The sequence below is a fragment of the Mobula hypostoma genome, chromosome 5 (genome assembly GCF_963921235.1).
Source record: "Mobula hypostoma chromosome 5, sMobHyp1.1, whole genome shotgun sequence".
Lineage (NCBI taxonomy): Eukaryota > Metazoa > Chordata > Chondrichthyes > Myliobatiformes > Myliobatidae > Mobula > Mobula hypostoma.
In genome coordinates this window covers 113,297,620-113,312,148 of record NC_086101.1, presented here as the reverse complement: position 1 = coordinate 113,312,148, position 14,529 = coordinate 113,297,620, and the positions used below count along the sequence as shown (strand labels likewise).

General features: G+C 51.1%; 1 protein-coding gene across 2 annotated transcripts in view; it reads left to right on the top strand.

Moving 5' to 3' along the window:
* Positions 1 to 14,209, top strand: part of LOC134346261 (actin-like protein 6B) — a 60,190-nt gene extending 45,981 nt beyond the window's left edge. For both annotated transcript variants that reach the window (XM_063047606.1, XM_063047605.1), the window contains 2 exons: positions 8,389 to 8,475; positions 10,797 to 14,209. In XM_063047606.1, the coding sequence (XP_062903676.1) occupies positions 8,389 to 8,475; positions 10,797 to 10,877 (168 nt within the window). In that variant the 3' untranslated portion in view covers positions 10,878 to 14,209. The remainder of the gene's footprint in view (positions 1 to 8,388; positions 8,476 to 10,796) is intronic.
* Positions 14,210 to 14,529: the final 320 nt, after the last annotated feature.

Here is a 14,529-nt window from a genome sequence, read left to right as displayed (position 1 = left end):
CTACTGCCATGATGAGACCAAACTCAGATTGGAGAAGGAACACCTCATATCTTGTCCAGGTAGCCTCTAACCTGATGGTATGAATATCGATTTCTTTAACTCACTCTATTACCTCAAGAACTGATGAAAAAAACCAAAGACACTTTCTTAAGCAGCCCTTTGGCGTTGAGTATAACTTTCTTCCATTCTGGAAGTTTCTAAGGTAGATGGGTCAAGGCCATGTGAGTTTGGGAGGAAACTGATGAAGCCGATGTCAGGACCACAGTCTTCAACACAGATCAGTCAGGAGTTGGCTGGCAGAGGGAGGGGGTAAAACAAACACGGATTTGACACGGCAGCCACCGATGGTCAGTATGAGGGCCTCCCAGCTTCTGATTCTCCCACTCTCGCTGAAGCCAACCTCTCTGCCCCAACACAGGGAGGATCATAGTGGGTTGGGCAGCATCTGTGGGGAGGGGGACAGACAGTCGAGACCCTTCATCTGGACTGAAAAATGGAGGGGAGTTAGTTGGTATAAATAGGTGGAGACAGGGTGGAGAAAGAGCTGGCAAGAGAAAGGTGGATGAAGGAAGGGGAGAGTGGAAATTGGGTCAGAAGTCGGGAGGTGTTGGGTGGATGAGGGAAGGGGGAGTGGGAATAGTGACAAAAGCTGGGAGGTAAAGGTTCAATGAGGGATAAGGGGAGTGGAAGGTGATGGATTGATGTGGGAGAGAGGGAATGGTGTCAGAAGCTGGGTGGTAATGGGTGGATGAGGGAGAGGGGGGAGTATGAATGGTGTTACAAGCTGGGTGGATGAGGGAGAGGGAGGGTGGGAATGGTGTCAGAAGCTGGAGGAGGTGTAGGTTGGATGAGGGAGGGTGGGAATGGTGGCAGAAGCTGGGAGGTGACGGGTGGATGAGGGAAGGGGGAGTGAAAATGGCATCAGAAGCTGGCAGGTGAAAGGTGGAAGTGACAAAGGGCTGTCGAAGGGAACCTGATGGGAGATGAAGGTGGGGGGGTAGAAAGGGAGGGTGTTGAGAGGGTGTGTGAGTCCCGACACCTCTTATTCCACCTTTTTACATGGGTTAAACCACCCTCCCCCTTCCTTCAGTCCAGATGAAATGCTGACTGTTCATTTCCCTCCACAGATGCTGCCCGGTCTGGAGTTCGTCCAGTGTCTCGTGTTTTGTTCCAGGTTTCAGTGTGACTCCTCTCTGCCCCTGCGCTGTATGTGGCCCTGTCACCGTTAGACAGGGTGAAGTATTTCCACTGCTCCAGATTAGGGCTATCTTCCACCTTCTCAGGCTGCCTGCCCGCCCGCCCGCCCGCCTGCCAGTGGTGCATGCCAATGCCAGCTCTGGCAAATCTGGCAAAGTGTGATTGTTTTTATCACTGTTGTTAGAATTCAGCAGCCCAACTGCAGACTTTCCTGTCCCTGGATCTCCAGATCCGTTTTCAAGCCCCTCGACTCGGACCCTCACATTCAATTGACTGCTTCCCCCACCGTGTTCTACGCGCCACGTTTTCCACCATGAGAGGGTACCTGGGTCCCTATCCCAGTCACTTCCACAACTCCGGGATTCCCTCTCCACTGCCTGCAGTGAACCTGTCCGCTACTTTATCCTCCACCGGATCCACACTTCCGATCGCCGGTTCTTCGACTTTCTCATGTCCTGCAAGAGTCAGAAGATTGGCCACCTGCAGACTCCAGCACCTGCCGTCTCCAACGCCGGCAGACACGGACATCTCCAGACTGCGATCCCTGCTGCTGTCCTCTACATTTCTAATGATCCCCAGCAGATTCAAAACCCGGACTCCACCACCATCAATGCTGGTTCCAATGACCACAGACATCTCCAAAGGGCCAATTGCGCAGCCTCCAACTCCAACTCCAGCCTGGACCGACAGCACCTCCAGGCCAGGACTTAATGTGCTGCTGCTGGAAACCCCATCTCCCCTTCCCCTCTCTACATTCTGCATCTCTCAGGTCCCACCGTCAGCTCTTGGGTCCTCAGAGACTCCATCTTCCTCTCACCCCAGCTTTCCTGAACACGCCAACCCTCCCCTCTCCTCTGATGCTGCCAACCCCCTTCAGCTCTCTGATCCCAGCTCTCATCTGTGCCAGGTACTCACCATCCGCTCCAACCTCCTCTCTGAGACAGAATGTTCTGTCCTCGGTTAGGGCCTCGCCTTTGTCGCCCTGCGCCCACACCTCAGTGAATTCTACGGCCACCACAGTGCCAAGCTTTTCTTCCGCTGCCTCTGTCTCTGAGCCTATATCTTTGGCATGGACTCTCCACCCCGCACCGATGACCCCCTTCTCCCGTCTTCAGTCTTCCTCCTCTTCCTGGACACCACGCCCTGGTCTTCTGCCTGCTCTGGACCTTTTCATTGCCAACTGCCGATGGGACATCAACCGTCTCGACTCCAACATGCCTATTCCAAGCTCACCCCTTCCGAACGCTCTGCTCTGCTCTCCACTCCCTCCCTCTGCACTAACCTTAACCCCACCGTCAAACCCGCAGATAAAGGAGGTGCTGTATTAGACTGGTGTACTGAATCTCAGCACCAACTCTCAGACACCTCCTCGTACTTACCCTTCGAACAGGACCCCACTAAGAAAAACCAGGCCACTGTCTCCCACACCATCACTAACTTTTTAAACTCTGGGGATCTCCCATCCTCTGCCACAAACTTCATAGTTCCCTCACCCAGCACCTCTCATTGCTACCTCCTACCCCACTGAACCACAAGATCCACAAACCTGCATGTCCAGGTAGACCCGTTGTTTCTGTTCCTACCCTACTAAACACATATCTGCATACCCTGACTCTGTTTTATCCCCTCTAGTCCATTCCCTTACTACCTACATCCATCTCAGTTCACACACTCTTGATCTTTTCAATGATTTCAAGTTCCCTGGCCCCAAGCATCCTATTTTCACCATGGATGTCCAGTCCCTATACACCTTCATCCTCCACCAGGAAGGCCTCAAAGCTCTCCCTTTCTTTCTGGACACCAGACCCAACCAGTTCCCCTCTACTACCACCGTCCTCCGCTTGACAGAACTTGTCCTCACTCTAAATAATTTCTCCTTCGGCCCCTCCCACTTCCTTCAAACAAAAGGTGTAGCCATGGATTCCCAGCTATGCCTGCCTTTTTGTCCGCCACATGGAACAGTCTATGTTCCAAGCCTATACTGGTATCACTCCCCCAATTTTTCCTACACTACATCGACACCTGCATTGATGCTGCTTCCTGCACCCATGCAGAGTTTGTCAACTTCATCAACTTTGCCTCCAACTTCCACCCTGTCTTCAAATTTACCTGGTCCATTTCCAACACCTCCCTCCCCTTTCTCAGCCTCTCTGCATCCATCTCTGGAGACAGCTTATCTACTGATGTCTGTTACAAACCCACAGACCCTCACAGCTACCTGGACTATAGCTCTTCCCACCCTGTTACTTGTAAAAATGATAACCCCTTCTCTCAATTCCTCCGTATCCACCACATCTGCTCTCAGGATGATGCTTTTCATTCCAGAACAAAGGAGAAGTTCTCCTTCTTCAAAGAAGATGTTCTCCTTCTTCAAAGAAAGGGGCTTCCCTTCCTCCACCATCAATGCTGCCCTCAACCACATCTCTTCCATTTTGTGCAAGTCTGTTCTCACCCCATCCTCCTGCTACCCCACTAGGGATAGGGTTCCTCTTGTCCTCACCTACCACCCTACCAGCCTCCACATCCAAAACATAATTCTCTGTAACTTCCGCCATCTCCAGTTGGATCCCGCCACCAAGTACATCTCTCCCCCCACCACCACCACTTTCTGCTTGCTGCCATTCAACTCCCTTGTCCATTCATCCCTCCACACTGATCTCCCTTCTGGCACTTATCCTTGCAAGTAAAACAAGTGCTACACTTCCTCCCTCACTACCATTCAGGGCCCCAAACAGTCCTTCCAGGTGAGGTGGCGCTTCACCTGTGAGTCGGTCAGGGTCATATACTGTATCTGGTGCTCCCATTGTGGCCTCCTGTATATTGGTGAGATCTGACGTAGACTGGGAGACCGCTTCGCCGAGCACCTACACTCTGTCCGCCAGAAGAATCGGGATCTCCCAGAGATTACCCATTTAAATTCCACTCCCATTCCCATTCCGACATGTCAGTCCATGGCCTTGTCTACTGTCGCGATGAGGCCACACTCAGGTTGGAGGAGCAACACCTTATATTCCATCTGGGTGGCCTCCAACATTAATCTCTCGAACTTCTGGTAATGCCCCCCCCCCACTTCCCCATCCCCGTTTCCCCCTCTTACCTTATTGCCTCCCTCTGGTGTTCCTCCCCCTTTTCTTTCTTCTATGCCCTTCTGTTCTTGCCTATTAGATTCTCCCTTCTCCAGCCCTGTATCTCTTTCACGAATCAACTTCCCAGCTCTTTACATTGCCCCTCTCTCCCCCCCCCCCAGTTTCACCTATCACCTTGGGTTCCTTCCTCCCCTCCCCTGACCTTTTTAATCTGACTCCTCATCTTTTTTCCCCAGTCTTGATGAAGGGTCTTGGTCCAAGATGTTGACGGTACTCTTCTCCATAGATGCTGCCTGGCCTGCTGAGTTCCTCCAGCATTTTGTGTGTACTCCATGGTGTTAAGATGATTTTGACAGAAAAGTGCACAAATGGGGCCCTGCATTGTTCCTTAACTTGTGAAGGTTGTGGCCATTGTCCTGTAAACACCGCACTGTAACGACACCTGGTGCTGGGAGGACCAAACAGCAGGCACTAGCAATAGGGGCACATTACCCTTCAGCGACACTGGTGGTGGGAAGACCACTTAGCGATCACTAGGAACGAGCTGTACAGCGCACTTCAGTAACACTGGTGGTGGGAAGACCAAACAGCAATTACTGTCAACTGGGCATACAGTGACACTGGTAGTTCTGTCGTTGTGTGTCATGTTGTATTACGTGGGCAATCATGGTCTTTCCATGCCCATGATTAGTCTTGGCAAATTTTTCTACAGAAGTGATTTGCCATTGCCAGCTTCTGGGCAGTGTCTTTACAAGATGGGCAACTCCCCCACACCTCCCCACCGCCACACACCCCGCAGCCATTATCAGTACTGTTCAGAAATTGTCTGGCATCAGCGGACGCGTAACCAGCTCTTGTGTTGTACATCAGCTGCTCATATGACCATCCACCTGATCAGTGTGTAAAGCAGGTGCTTCACTTTGCACAAGGGTGACCTGTGGGCTAGCTGAGGGAAAGAGTCCCTTGGGCCTCCTTTGGTAGGGACGTATCTCCACTCCACACTGGTGATAGGAGAACTGATTTAGTAGGTCATTGTCAATTGGATGATTGTGGGAGGATTGGACAGCAGACACAAGACTGTAGATGCTGAAACCTAGAGAAACACAGAGTGAAGAAACTTGGGTCAAGCAGTGTCTGTCTGTGGAAGGGAATGAACAGTCAACATTTTGGGTCTGGACCCTTTGCCTGACGTGTTACTATCAACTGGCCGTACGCTGTCTAACAATGACACTGGTTGCAGGAGGATTGATTAGTAGGTCACTATTTTAACTAGGTGCACAGTGGATCACACTCACATTAGTGATGGTCGGACTGATTAATAATTACTGTCAGTAGGAACCACACAAAGCACTGGAGGAATGAAGCATCTGTAGAGAGTGGATAATCTTGGATGGTGACAGGGAGATGAGGAAAGAGGAGAGAGACTTGACAGATGTGACAAAGTCAGTTTGAGGGCAGAGTGGGAGTTGGTGGCAAAGTCGATGAAACTGATGAGCCAGCGCAGGGGTGCCGATAGGATCGACTGTGTAGCAGAGAAAGGGCGGGGGAAAGGCTTGGGACAAAGACTGCTCTACATAGCCTAAGGAAAGATGGGCGCAGCTGGGGTCATGTTTGGTTTGGAGAAAGTTGGGGGGAGGGTGAACCAAAGGAGGAGATTTTGAGGGTGAGGACCAGTTCTCCTAGACAGAGGGTGGGGGTGTGGTTGTTGATGTCGAGGAAATAGGTCGGGTCTGTTTCCTGGGAAGAAGTGACTTTCCTGTTGGGGGATGGATGTGTTATAGTGACTGTGCCTGGTGAAAGTGAGAGAGTTAGGGCTAGGGAACTGAAAGCTGTTGAGATGTCATGGATGTAGCTGAAAGAAACTGGAATTGGTTTATTATTGTCATATGTACCAAGATGAGTGAAAAGTTTGTCTTGCATCCTGTCCGTACAGATCAAATTATTATAATATTTTGAAGTAGTGTAAGGGAAAGCAATAACAGAATTCCAAATTGTGCTGGGTGTAGGAATAAATTATGCCACTGAACATTATACTCTCATCCACATGCTCTTCTAAGTCCTCAGAAAATGGTTTTCATCAAAGAAGAAACTTCCTTCAAATGTTCAGTTATTATCCAGGTATATATGCAAAATACAGACAGCCACAAAACAAAAAAAGCCATGGAATCCATTCAAAGAAGAACATCAAACACCCCCCCCCCCACAAAAAAGAATGGCAACATGATATAGTCAACCCCACAAAAAAATCTAACAAAACATGCCAAATGGCAACAAGAGCACCAACCCCCAAGCCCCCACCCCTCACACACAAAAAACTAACAAATTGTGACAACAGGAAAAACAGGCAAAAGCACAGAATATTAAAACCATAAAACTGAAAAAGTCCACAGTGGAATTGATAGTCTAATCCATGCATCACAGAACTTTAGTAACATCCACTGACAACATTGAGAGCCAGCAGTTTGTTACCAATAATGGCACCTCGAAATATTTCACCATGAAACACCTCTCAGGCAGTATGGTATTGGTTTATTGTTGTCACATGTACTGAGTTACAGGGAAAAGCTTGTCTGGTATACTGTTCATACAGATCAGATCGTTACACAGTGCATTGGGGTAGAATAAGGTAAAACAATAACAATATAGAATCAAGTTTAACAGCTACCAAGAAAGTGCAGTGCAGGTAAACAATAAAATGCAAAATCATACAGAAGTAGATTGTAAAGTCAAGGGCCCATCTCGTACTAGGGAACCTAGAAGCGATCCTTTAGCCTAATGGTGCATGCTTTCTTTGTGTGGGCACGTGGCCGAGTGGTTAAGGCATTGGACTAGCGACTTGAAGGTGGTGAGTTCGAGCCCCAGCCAAGGCGACGTGTTGTGTCCTTGAGCGAGGCACTTAAACACACATCGCGCTGTGACGACACTGGTGCCAAGCTGTATGGGTCTTCCCCTGGACAATATCAGTCTCGTGGAGAGGGGAGACTAGCAGCAAAGGCAACTGCTGGTCTTCCATACAACCTTGCCCAGGCCTGCGCCTTGGAGAGTGAAGACTTTCCAGACGCAGATCCATGGTCTCACAAGACTAACGGATGCATGCTTTCTGATTTACTATCTTCTACCCAAAAGGAGGGGGGGAGGGGAGAGAATGAACAGTTCTGCATCTGCACCAAGCTGAATACTCAGCAGATAACATTAGAGAAGGGAAAGGCTGGTTTCGATTGTGTGGAAGGAATGAGTCATGAAAATGCAGAGAGAAAGAGAGACACGTTTCATTTTCCTTTCTTGAGCCTAATCCGGACCGATGTTCCAGTTGCGTAGGCATCTCTAGGCTTCCCTGAGTTGTGGCCAGGGTCCTATGCCCCCCCGGGGGGGAGAGAAACAAGAGGAGGAGCGGACGCCAAGTTGTTTCCAACAGTTTGATGACTTGTTCTAATGGAGGGGCAGAGCTGCAGTACCGGCTACAGCCGTTTGGTGGTGCTGTCGCTCTGCAGCTCGTCAGCACCTATTCGAGGAGCGGGCCTGAGGGGTCAGGGTCGAACGGAGATGAGGGTCAAGAGTGCAAAATGGATGGGTGGTTTCAGAGTGCAAAGGGGGTGAGAATTCGGAGTGTGAGAGGATAATTATGGGAGGGTTCAGTCTGATAATGGTACATGGGCGCAGTGGGTAGAGTCTCTGGGACTGATCCTGACCTCCAGTGATGCGTGTGTGTGTGTGTACACAGAGTCAGTACGCTCTCCCTGTGACCCCGTTGGGTTTCCCACCGGGTGCTACATTTCCCTCCCGCATCCCAACAACATCCAGGGTTGGTGGTTAAACGGCCGCTGTAAATCACCCGCTTAGTATTTGGGTGAGGAATTGAATTTAGGGACCAGATGATGGGGAGTATGATAACGTGGAGAGAAAGGGTTGCAGGGAAAGTATTGGGGGATTGAGACTGCTCTGGGAGTCAGCTTGGACACGATGGCCTGAACAGCCGCACTTGCAGGAAAGAAGAAATCTAGGAAGAAATATAAAGAGGGAGGGAGCCAGTCAGAGTGCACAGGGATGGGTCGAATCCGGTGATTCCCTACCCCACCCTGGTTACCGTTGTCCCGTCTTCCCCCAGAGCATGCGACTGAAGCTGATCGCCAATAACAGCACGGTGGAGCGCCGTTTCAGCCCCTGGATCGGGGGCTCCATCCTCGCCTCGCTGGTGAGTGAACATCTGCTGGGGGCGGAGGTCGGAGAGAGGGGGTGTGGGTGGCTAGTACAGAGTGGAGGAGAGGAGGTGGTGATGGTGGAGTGGGGTGTGGATAGTTGGATGGGGAGTTCGGAGCAACGGTGGGGGCAAGGGGAGGTTGGGGAGGTAATATGGATGGGGATGGGGGGAGGAAGGAGATTGTTGAGTAGACAGTGGGTGGGATGTCGTTCAACATGGAAAAAAGACCCTTTGGCACGTCTAATCTGTGTTGGCCCAGATTCCCATCCAAACATCCCATTTGACCCATATGTCTCTAAACCTTTCCTATGCATGGACCTGTCTGAGTATCTTTCAGGTGTTGTTAATGTACAGTTCTTGGGTGTAAGCATATAATATAGTGCCCAAAATCTTTGCACAGTACTGTATTTGGTTAAAATAGGAATGTGATTGGGAAACAGAAATAAGAACACTTAGCTTTGTATTAGTTCAGTAGTATTAAGTATTATTTGGTAACTGGAAAGACATAATATACAGTATTGTGCCTAAGACTTTTGCATAGTACTGTGTTTGTCAATGTGGAGTGGAGAGTGAGTTTGTAAATCTGGTGAGAGCAGAAGATACTGGGAATGGCGAGGGTGGTGCGCTGTGGGAGGGGTGAAAGGTGAGGTGCAGAGAGGGAATGTTGGGTGGGATTGAGGGGGCACAGGTGCAGACACACCCAGCCTTGAGACGCCAGACAAGGTAATTTGATCACAAACAATTGGATTATTGATCATTACAGAATGTCTCTCTGATGCTTCCCACTCCCTGCCCACTTCCCACTCCCAGTCTACAATAGAGACCCATTTCAGAATCAGGTTTATCATCACTCATATATATCATGAAATTTGTTATGCACCTCCGTAAGGTCACCTCTCGCCCCTTAAACTCCAAGGAATAAAGTCCTAACTGCTCAACCTCACTCCATAACTCAGTCAATCAAGTCCTGGCAATATCCTCATCGATCTTCTCTGCACTATATCCAGTTCCAAGGCATCTTTTTCATGGCGGGGTGATGAACACAGAATAATATCTACCCTCTCCATTCAGTGGCCTGGCTGCTGAAGGCCAGTGCGCCAAAACCTGCTCGTGGCACACCCGGAGCACTGCTCCTGCTGCCCTCGTGGCGTGCCCGGAGCACTGCTCCTGCTGCCCTCGTGGCACACCCGGAGCACTGCTCCTGCTGCCCTCGTGGCACACCCGGAGCACTGCTCCTGCTGCCCTCGTGGCGTGCCCGGAGCACTGCTCCTGCTGCCCTCGTGGCACACCCGGAGCACTGCTCCTGCTGCCCTCGTGGCGTGCCCGGAAGCCACTCTCACCACCCTCTCTGTGACTCCACTTTCAGGGGACCATGCACCTGTACTCCCAGGTCCCTCTGTTCTACAACACTCCCCAGAACACAATTCATCACTGTGAAAGTCCTACCCTAATATGTCTTCTCAAAATGCAACTCCTTGCTCTTACCCGAATTAAACTCCACTTGCCATTCCTCAGCCCATTTATCCACTGATGAAGATCCCTCGGCAAAATCTGATAATCATCTTCACTATCAACGACAGCACCTATTCCAGACCTCCACAAAAGGCAGGGTCTCCCGGTGGCCTCCTATTTCAATTTGACTTCCCTTTCCCGTTCCAATGTGTCTGAGAACTAACTGCCTTTTGTACTGCCACCATGAGGCCACTCTCTGGGTGGAGGAGCAACACCTCGTATTCCATCTGGGTAGCCTCCAACCTGATGGCATGAACATCACTTACTCTAATTACTGGTTGTTTCTCCCCTCCCCCATTCCACACTCTGTTTCCCCTCTTTTCTCTTCCCTTCTCACCTGCACTTCACCTCCCCTTGGGTACCCTCCTCCTTCCCTTTCTCCAATGGTCCACTCTCCTCTCCTATCAATTCCTTCCTTTTCAGCCCTTTACCTCTTCAGTTTCTTACTTCACCCCCTCCCCACTCCTTTCACCTTCTTAATCTGGCTTCTGTTTCTCACTCCCCCCCCCCAAACCTCCTTTTTTGGTCCTGATAAAAGGCTGACTGGTTTTTCCTCTCCATAGATGCTGCCTGGCCTACTGAGTTCTTCCAGCATTGTGTGTGTGTGTGTGTGTGTGTGTGTGTGTGTTTCTCAAGATGTCCAGCATCTACAGGAGAAATATCTCTGGTATTTTAGCCTCGAATCTCGTGTGTGTTAGTCCTGTCAGTACACTCAGTAAATGTGGAAGCATTGGGTCTGGGGGCCAAGTCAGTCATCGGGAATGGCTCTGTGGGCCTGATACCACCACCCTCTCTCCCCACAGGGAACTTTCCAGCAGATGTGGATCTCCAAGCAGGAATACGAAGAGGGCGGGAAGCAGTGTGTCGAGCGAAAGTGCCCCTGAAGAGCAGGCACCCCTCCCTCCCCAACATCTGAGGGCAGGGTTGGGGGTGGGGGTGAAGGACACCGGAATCTACTGGGAAGCTGACCTTTTCCTCTGTCCACCCAGCCCCATTCTCTCACCTTCCTCCAGCCCCTGTCCACTTCCTCCTCTCCCTCCTCTCCCTTCCCCTTCCATTCCCCATACGTGGGATCTTGACCCAGTGCTGGACTCAGATTCTGACCAGGCCCAGCCTGCTAGTTTGAGCTAGGTTCAGCCCAATCACATTACCACGAAGGGGTACCATGACCCAGATCCCCGGAGTCGAGGGGCCTCCAGCCTGCAGCCTTTCAGCTGCCATTTTGGGGAGGGATGGGTGGGCGGGAGAGGTCCTTTATGGCAGAGTGGTCACCCTTCACCCTCACAGGAAGATGCCAGTGATGAACGGAGCTGCCCTCACTCTGGATTACACAGAGTGAGGACATTTGGTCCAGTGGGTTCCTCCTGGAGTTGACACCCAACGAGAGCCAGCTCCCCACTCTCCCTTTTCCACATCAGCCCCTTCAGACATTGACTGTGACCTTGTAGGTGGTGATGGTCTCGTTGCAGGTCCTGATCTGGTTGGGGCAGTGGGAGAGTTTGCCTATCCTTCCTCTCCAGTACCCTGCCCCACCCCAGCCTGACCCACAGCTCATAGCCTGGCCTCGGCTTTATCAATGCTACCCTCCCACCCACCCTTGCCCACTCTCCTAACCATCCCTTGCCCTGGAATCCCACCAGGGAAGGTCTCTTCCTTCTGTCCTGTCCATGCTATCAGCTGCAATTGACACCAAGGCCAAGAAAGCTCACCAGCGCCTCTCCTTTTGCCTTACCAATTTTTATCAATGCACCACAGAAAGCATCCTGTCTGGATGTACCCTGGCTTGGTATGGCACCTGCTCAGTATGTGACCACAGGAAGCTGCAGAGGGTTGTGGACGCAGTTTGGAACATCACATCCCCTCCACTGATTCTGTCTAAACCTCTCACTGCCTCAGTAAAGCAGCCAACACAGTCAAGGACCTCACCTGCCCTGAGCATTCTCTCTTCCCCCCTCTCCCATCGGGCAGAAGATACGAAAGCCTGAAAGTGCGTACCACCGTGCCCAAGGACAGCTTGTAGGGCTGTTGAACGGAACTTGGGCACAATACAATGGAGGGTCTCAGCCCACAGTGAGGTCTGTTTATTTCCAGGGCCCCCAGCATTTTGTATATGTCGCTACAAATTTCCGGCATCTCGTGTCTACAATAAGATGGACTCTTGGCTTCACAATTTATCTTGGCGTGGCCCTTGCACCTTGTTGTCAGCCTGCACTGCACTCTCTCTGTAACACTACATTCTGTTAATGCTTTCCCCCGTACCACCTCAGTGCACTGATGTGATGAAATGACTGCACGCAAATCAGTTGTTCACTGTGCGTCAGTACTTGTGACCATAATAAACCAATCACCAGTTTGAGCACCTAGCAGGTTTCGGGGATAGGTGTGGGAGGAGCTTTGACGGGAGGGGGAAATGGCCTGCTCTTTGCCCATTCTCTCAACACAGCCCACCCTGGGCGGGACTCAGTAGATCGCAGGCTGACTCCAGGGTTCACTGGAGGCCACAGGCAAACTGCCGAGGAATCACTGCCTGATTTGGCCATCTTCCCCCGATTTGGGAAGAACAACAGACGATCCTGTTCAAGGAGCCAGGGAGATGTGGCATGGCAGAATAAATGAGATTGGAGGCCAGCACGGAGTGGATGGGCCAAAGGGCCTGCTTTGGTGATTGGTCTGTTTCCTCCTGAGCCAGGTTTCTGCCCAGTGATTTCCCAGAGCGCTTCCTTGCCCAGTTAGATCATCCATGTTGTGGAACCATTAGCATTACCTCCCCTCCCCGTATATCAAAGAGGAGGGGGGGCGGGGTTGATGGCACACTCCCTAGTTCAGGGGAATGGTGAATGAGACCCCAACCTTTGCTGGGCAATAGCGGCAATGAGAGGGAGGGAGGGAATTGGAACCTGTTTATTGTCGTCACACGTACATCAAATCAGTGAAATAAGTCCTTGGCGTCAAATCCAATCAGTGAGGATTGTACCTGGCAGCCCACAAGTGTCGCCACACTTCCAGTGCCTACATAGCGTGCCTGCAACTCGCTGACCCCAACCTGTACATGTTTGGAACATGGGAGGAAGTTGGAGTACTCTCCCCCCCACCACCAAAAAAATGTGGTAACGGAAATTCTGTATAAACTCTTTATAGACCGTGCCGGGAATTGAACCCTGATCGGTGAATCGCCAGTGATGTAAACGATTGTGCTAAGCGGTATGCCACCCGAATAGATCGTTCCATACATAACACTTCAAGGAAAGAAAAGATTAACGGAATGGGGCAAATGTTTGTGTTAGTTCAATGTCGGTCTATGACCTCCTATTGCGCCAAGAGGAGGCCATTCTCAGGGTGAAGGAGCAATACCTTATCTTCCGTCTGGGTAATATCCAACTTGGTGGCATAAATATCGACCTCCTCTTGGTAAAAAAAATCTCCCTCCCCCCCCTTCCATTCCTCACTGTGGCCTTTTACCTCTTCTAACCTGCCTATCTCTTCCCCCGGTGTCCCTCCTCCTCTTTCCCCTGTAGTGCACTCTGCCCTTCTATCAGATTCCTGCCTCTCCAGCCCTTTACCTTTCCTACACAGCGGGCTTCACCTATCACCCTCCAGCTATCCTCCTTCCCCTCCCCTACCTTTTTATTCTGGTGTCTGCCCCATCCTTTTCCAGTCCTGAAGAAGGGTCTTGGCCCGAAACGTCGACTGTTCATTCATTTCCGTAGATGCTGCCTGACCTGCTGGGTTCCTCCAGCATTTTGTGTGTGTTGCGTCGAATAGCGCTGCAGTTACAGAGAAAGTGCGGCGCAGGGCTCACGATAAGGGTTTTTTTAAAAGGCCACGACGAGGTCGATCAAGGGTACATCTTTAGGGTTTCTAGAGGGCATACATTGAAGGTGAGAGGGGATGTGAGGTAGAAGTTTTTCACTCAGAGAGGGGTAGATGCCAGGAATGTGCTGCCTGGTATGGTGGGAGAGGCAAATACATTAGAGACTTTTAAGAGACATTTGGATAGGCACATGGATGTGAGGAAGATGGAGGAATATGGACATGGTGTACCGAGGAGGTATTAGTGTTTGGGAGTTTTTGGTTTGCTTTTTAGCTGGTACAACACAACATTGTGGGCAGAATGGCCTGTTTCTGTGCTGCCCTCTTCTATGCACCAGAGATCCACTCAAGAGTCTGATATCAGTGGGGTAGGATCTGTCCTTGAGCCTGGCGGTACGTGCTCTCCTGCCCGATGGGAGGGGAGGGGAGAGGGTATATCCATGGTCGGAAGCATCCTTGATTATGTTGGCTGCTCTCGAGTCCCGAGGAATCGGGGGGGGGGGGGTGTAGACGATGGACGGGAGGCCGATGTGCCTGAAGGGGTCGTTGGAGTGATGCCCCTGCCCCGCCTGGGGCAGGACCACCGAGGACGAGGCCCGTTGGCTTGACGGGAAGAAGCATGTCAGGAAAGAGGACTGACTGACTGAGCTGGAGCCGGGGGCTCCCGTCTAATCCTGCCGGTACTTGGTACAACTCCAGCCGGTTCCCCACTTCCGGGTGGGAGCT